The sequence below is a fragment of the Pollachius pollachius genome (genome assembly GCF_949987615.1).
Source record: "Pollachius pollachius genome assembly, chromosome: 10".
Classification (NCBI taxonomy): Eukaryota; Metazoa; Chordata; class Actinopteri; order Gadiformes; family Gadidae; genus Pollachius; species Pollachius pollachius.
Window position 1 is genome coordinate 13,846,608 of NC_136943.1, and position 7,145 is coordinate 13,853,752.

General features: G+C 43.1%; 1 protein-coding gene across 1 annotated transcript in view; it reads left to right on the top strand.

The window, feature by feature from the left end:
- Positions 1-1,315: 1,315 nt before the first annotated feature.
- Positions 1,316-7,145, top strand: part of cplx2b (complexin 2b) — a gene marked incomplete at both ends in the record, with an annotated part of 7,225 nt that continues 1,395 nt past the window's right edge. Inside the window, 1 exon segment of the mRNA XM_079744708.1 lies at positions 1,316-1,350. Within this exon segment, the coding sequence (XP_079600834.1) occupies positions 1,316-1,350 (35 nt within the window).

The following is a 7,145-nucleotide window of genomic DNA, read 5'->3' on the forward strand; positions in this document are numbered from 1 at the left end:
CAAATAATTGTTTCTACATTTACTGTTGCGTGTGTGTGTGTGTGTGTGTGTGTGTGTGTGTATGTGTGTTAACTACGTGCACATATTCACATTCCCGCTGTGCATGTGCATTTTAAGTCTCAATCAAGAAATATCTTAATATAAATTATAAAAAATATATATAAAGTCCGGCCGTGATTGTAGTCCGTATTGATAATGTGTAAAAGCATTGCCCCCTTGTGTTTGACTCAGTGAACTGATAGCTGAAAATAAAAACTGATTTGAGCAAAACATGAAGAGAACTAAAACCTTTTGTCTCAAACCTGGGTGGTCCATGTCTGTCTGTGTTTGAGTGTTTGTGCATTTTGCAAACATGTTATTCTACATGCGGCACCTGCCCTTTTGTTTACCAAGTGTGCGTTAACAGTGTTTATATTCACATTCTTAATATGTGGGTTTGTGACCCCACCCATGTGTACTTCTGGTGTGTGTCAGTGTCAGTGTGTGTGTGGGTGTGTGCACTCCCTGAATGCTTACCACAGACAGCCATTAGCTGTCATTACTGTTTTTACTGTGTCTCTGGAACAATGGGGATATTTGGGAAAATATATTAGCATCTGTTAGCGTCTGGCATACTGGCCAAGGCCCCACCTTATATAAAATATATTTTCTGTTCTATACCATTTTGTGTTGTGTGTGCTTCACTGCATGTGTATGTGTGTGTGTGTGTGTGTGTGTGTGTGTGTGTGTGTGTGTGTGTATGTTTGTGTGTGGGTGTTTGGTTGTACTTGTGTGCACACATACACATGCACACACACACACACATATGTATGGGCATTTGTGCATTTGTGTATATGTGAGTGTTTTTTATGTATTTGCATATGGGTCTATGTGTCTGTGTGTGGCTGAGTGTGTGTGTGTTTCTTGAATTATTTTGAGCAGAGCTCAGAATACTTGCCTGCCCATAAAAGACGGTTTTTGGGTGTGAAATTAATGTTAAAGGTTCTGATGAAAGACGAGATCAGAGATGACATGTTGAACTCCACCATGTGTCTGCTATGCCACAACACATGCACATATTTATCTAAACCTACAAATATAATACTATAAACTTTCTCTTCACAGGTCTTTGAAAGAAGTATAGACACCCTGCACTGAGAGCGAGCGAAAGAGAGAGAGAAAGAGAGAGAGAGAAAGAGAAAGAGAGAGAAAGAGAGAGAGAAAGAGAGAGAGAAAGAGCGAGAGAGAGAGACAGAGAGAACGACATCCAGTCTACATGACCAGTTCATTTGGGCTCTGAGGAAAACGACTACAGGAACGGGAACCATCTGCAATCATGGACTTTGTGATGAAGCAGGCGTTGGGGGGTGAGTTGATAACCTTGATTAAACCGTCGGTTAAACACATCAACGTGCTTTATTCCTGCTTGGTTGGCTGAGTTTGTTTGCTGTTTTCGTGCTTCATCTGTTTAAAGACCATCCTCATTCTCGTCTTCCTCAGACTACTCCTGCAAGCATAAAATAAACTCATCTGTCCAACAAGTCCGATTTTAGGACCATCTCGGGACTCGAGTCTGTGAGACGGGGAGGAGAAGGTGATTGTGGAGGAGGTGCAGGTGTTGTAGAAGGAGGAGAACGGGGGTGGAGGAGTGGGTGGTGGTGGAGGTGGAGGAAGAAGAGCGGCTGGGAGGGGAGGAGGTAGGGGATGTGGTGCAGAGCCCTGGGGGGCCAAAGGTCGATGAGCCCTTAAATCAACACGCTCATCAGTTAGGATGAACACCAGCGACCAGCTGTCTCAATAGAACATGATTTACTTGGTGACGCCACTATTTCAATTACCCCCTCGCTCCCTCACACTCTTTCATTTGTCCTGTCTTTCGCTTTCTCTCTATCTCATCCGTCTCTCTCTTTCTCCTGTTTTTTTCTTCCTCTGTATTTCTCTCTCACTCTGTGTCTCCATATCGCTCTCTTTTCCTCTGTCTCTCAATATCTCTCTCTTTTCGTCTGTCTCTCCATATCTCTCAACTCCGCCTCTCTCTCCCTCAATCTATTCATTTGTTCTCCTCCCCTCTCTGGAGCGGAGTAAGCGTTTACTTGCGTTCAATTCTTTAATTACTCTGTCCATCCCAATCACTCAATCCCTCTGTCCCTCCCTTTCATATGTAAAGAATTGGTTCTCTCTCTCTCTCTCTCTCTCTCTCTCTCTCTCTCTCTCTCTCTCTCTCTCTCTCTCTCTATATATATATATATATATATATATATATATATGTGAGATAATGTATATCAATATATATGTATCCATCTATCCATAAATATATGGTACATTTCTTCATCTATCTATCTTCCATCCATTTAACATTTCTCTATCCCTCCATCAATCTATCCATCTATTTCATCCCTTCCTCCCAGCATGCAGCATGGCTGTAATTGACCCCATGCAGGCTGCTGATGGTTGACCTTTTCACTGCTACTCCAAACATGCTGTCATTCACTGCAGCAGGACACAGCTGGTAGCAGGCAGGCCCATGAATATATATGCAATCGCCAAACACATGCACACGAACCCGCGCACATATGCTGAATTACCCCTCCCCCCCTCCTCCCTCCCACACACACACACACACACACACACACACACACACACACACACACACACACACACACACACACACACACACACACTATCAAATAGGTTTGTATAGTAGCTTTTGGGTCCTTTGGGTATATAGTAATGTTGTAGTGAAGTGAAGTGTAATCTGGCAAATGCAGTAGTTAAATACAGTGGGTGTGTCTGCACATCAATTTTCCGCCGAATCTGATTGGACGGACCGTCAGATTGCACTCATAAAAAAAGGTAAAATATCTAATACTTTCTGTTTGGCTTCTCTGAAATAATTTGTTATTGTATATACTATTTGAATATAAAAGGTCACACACACACACACGCTTATCTAAATTAATTAAATTGAGCTGCATCTACACACTCATACATGCAAGCATCAACAAACACAAACATCCAGCATGACCTGTACTAAAGTGGTAATCTGTTTCAGTAACACACACACACAACCTCTCCCTCGCTTAAGAGAGCGATTGTGTGTGTGTGTGTGTGTGTGTGTGTGTGCGTGTTTGTTTGTGTTTGTGTGTGTGTTTGTGTGTGTGTGTGTGTGTGTATGTGTGTGTATGCCTGTGCATGTGTGCGTGCATGTAAGCATTCCTGGCTGAATGCTTGTGTGTGTATGTGTATGTTTGTCCACCTCTCCTGCAGGTATAATTAGATATTGGCTTCATCAGCACCCCTCACCCTGCTACAGAGACCAGCCCTTGGGGTAAGGGTCCGGCTTGGTCTAATGTGTTAGTAGCGCCGTCATTTTAGCCCCGGTCTCTGCTAGCTGCCAATACCAATCTGCTGTCAGTACAGCAGGTTAGGTTAGGTGTCATTAACAATCACTGTTAGCACAGGTGTCTGTGACTTTCATACCCTGCCATGGAGGCAGAGCAGGCTTTTACTGAAATAAGAAAAAGTATAGGAGCACCTTTCCTCAAGCAAGTAATATATATACAATCAAGCAATATCCACTATATAGAAAGAGTATTCACAATATTTAGCACCCTATAGATAGAATAATTACAATATGGATAGGAGTCACCATAACTATGGAATAGTCACAGTAGGGAAAGTTGCAATAAAGATGGAATAATCACAAAAATATTGATTTGTCACAAAATATATTTAGTGGTCAAAATGTGAACACAATAGTCACAATATAGATAGAGTGATGATATCTTTATAATATTGAGGATATGGGTAGAATAGGCATTGTAAATTATAGAAAATGAACAGAATAATCAGAATCTAAACAGAATAGTCACTATATAAATGAAATAGTCCCATTGTCACCTAACATAAAGGGGATTTGAGAAAGAGAAATCTTATGAAAGCAGAGGTAGGATGATGTTTCTAATGAGAGATCCAGGCAGTGATTTTATCAGGTTTGTAATACAGTAGCTGGCTCAATCCCGAGCATCTATTAGAGATCCAGACCCAGATTAGCAGGGCTGGACAACACCTGCAGCCCGACCCGCTGCCAAAGCTCATTTCCTGGGGAGAGGTGAAGGAGCCGGTGGTCTGATGGTGGAGATCTATGCTTTTATTACCAAAAATTATTAGAAAAACCACAACAGTGGCTCATAGGTATGGTCAGTGTTGTGCCTGAACGCGTTCATTGAACGATAGTTCATGAACTCGTTCATATTTTGGGCGAACGTGAACTGAACGTACTGTATTACTGCCTGATGAACGTTACTGTGAACTCGTTCATTCTGGTGTCTGTGAACGGCACGCTCACTTGGTTTAACTTCGTTCAATATGGGGGTTATTTGTTTATCAACACGGCGGATGCGCACGCAGATCGCCGTGTTGTTTGACCGGTTGCCATGGTAATCCCTGAGAGGTTAATTTGCAGTTGCGGTGTTGCCAGTTTACTGTTACATTAAACTGTAATCAGAAAACGCGGTTATATGCTATAGACCCTATAGTATCTGTCGTATGAAGGCTGGGACGAATTTCAAATTATAAATATGTACACTTTATTTTGAAAGTACAGACCGGCGCGATTCCCATTGAAACGAATGGCGCGGTGATTATTCTTCAAAACTAAGAGCTGTTAAATTGTGGAAAATGAATTAAACTGTAATCAGACAACACGGTTATATGCTATAGACCCTAGAGTATCTGTGGTATAAAGGCTGAGACGAATTTCGAATTATAAATATGTACAATCCATAACGTTAGCTCTCTGGCTCATAGCTCAGCGGACTAGAATACCTCATAGAATCATTGCTTTTTGGCCGGAAATGGAAAGGTGGGCTGTTTACGTTTGATTGTAGTCTTTTCGCTCGGTTCTCCATCTTATCAGTAGGGCTAGAACCGAGAGAAAAGACTACAACCAAACGTGAACACCCCCCCTTTCCGTTTCCGGCCAACGAGCATTGAGTCTTCCAACAGAAATCAATGGGATTTACAAAATGCGCTAAATGTGCAATAAAACACGATAGAAACTGTATTAAGCTACGATACTTGATTCAACCACTCTATTTCATCCTAGACAAACCTCAAAGGGGGCTCAATGTTCAAAATGCCGGAAAAAACGAATAGCTCACAGCAACATATTGAAAAAAAGAACTATGAACTAGTTCATTTTTTGGAACTGTGAACTTAGTTACTTAATTTTTAAATTATGAACGTTTAACTGAACTAGTTCATTTTAAAATTTGTGAACTGAACTTTGAACTAGTTCACGTAGAAAGTGAACTTTCCCAACACTGGGTATGGTGTGTTAAGGGATCGGGCGAATTGAAAAACATATACACATGTACACACACACATGCAGACGGCTTGCAAGCTTAGATGTCAGGGTAGGACCAGATCAAATTGACTTTACTGATCACTGATGGGAACTGGAGCGTCACATCAGAAGGCCATGACCGGTATAAGAACTGCAGACAGAACATTGGATTCCAGCACCATTCGAATGGGAGTCAAACCACCAGAGCATCCATTGCTGCCACACAGCAATCAAACCTGTTGTCTTGTAGCTACGAAGAGAGGAGAGCAGGATGAGAGGGAAGACTAGAGGAGAGGAGAGAAAGGGCAGGGGGGGAGAAGATTAGGGTATAGGAGGGTCGAAGAAGAGCACGCAAGGAAGGTAAGGGAAAGGAGGGGGAGAGGGAAGACTAGAGGAGAGGAGAGAAAGGGCAGGGGGGGAGCAGATTAGGGTATAGGAGGGTCGAAGAAGAGCACGCAAGGAAGGTAAGGGAGAGGAGGGGGAGAGGAAAGGGCAGGGGGGGAGAAGATTAGGGTATAGGAGGGTCGAAGAAGAGCACGCAAGGAGGGTAAGGGAGAAGAGGGGGAGAGGGAAGACTAGAGGAGAGGAGAGAAAGGGCAGGGGGGGAGAAGATTAGGGTATAGGAGGGTCAAAGAAGAGCACGCAAGGAAGGTAAGGGAGAGGAGGGGGAGAGGGAAGAGGAGGGAGAGAAGATGACAGAGGCAGAGAGGAAAGAAGAGGAGAGGATTGGAAGCGAGAGGAGATGGGGAAGGGGAGAGGATAAGGGAGCATGAGAAGGGAACAGGAGAAGAAAGAACAACATGAAAATATCCGCTCATGGATCAAGGATTAAAAAAGAGTGGGCGGGGCATGGCTTGACGTAACAGTTACACTGCTAGCCAATAGGGAGCGAGAAGGAGAGGAGTGTATGGAGGAAGACACTGGCTGAAGGATGAAAATGCCTGAGGCTCTGGGGGGGGGGGGGGGGGGAACACATTACATCTGTGCCAAGACACCATAGTAACGGTCGTCCCATTAGTGCTAGTCATCTCCTAGCACAGACATCCGTCTCCTAGGTGACAGGCCAAGCAGTCGTAAGTGCCCTGCCCTGATTTGGCCCAGCATCAATTACGTGAGTGAAGTCATAGCTTGGGGACTTTTCATTTCATGGGACTTTTACGAGTTTTTGTGTATTATGTCATACAGACACACACACACACACACACACACACACACACACACACACACACACACACACACACACACACACACACACACACACAGATACGTAAGCCCATGCATAAACATCAGCTAATTTATGCATAGAAAGTCCGTGTGCAGTGTTGAACAATGGAAGGGGGGCGAAACATAATGGAGATAATGTAATGCATGTTTTATGCAGAGGTTGGGGGTCGATGCAGGGTCAACTGCTATGAAAGGGTCACAGCAGCGTTCTAAAGAGAATTTCAAGGTAAAAAAAGAGCTTAACCACTGATCTGTTTAGACCAGTACCAACCAGGACAGGTTGTTACAGACCAGTATAGACCAGTACAGAATAGGAAGGACCAACATGTAGGAATACAACATGTCAACAGACATGTATGCACTAGTAGTGTAGACTCGTACAAAACAATAGAGACCAGTATAGACCAGCATAACCAGTAAAGTGTGGGCTACTATTCTAACCATGACCTTTCTTTGGTTAGCATTTTCTATATAGTGATTGATTATCATTGTAATGTCATTATTTAAATGTATTATAAGTATAAGTATTATAACTATGAAAGCGTGTCGGAGCTGCATCATGAGATCATGAGTCAAACAGACTTTGTGTGTACAG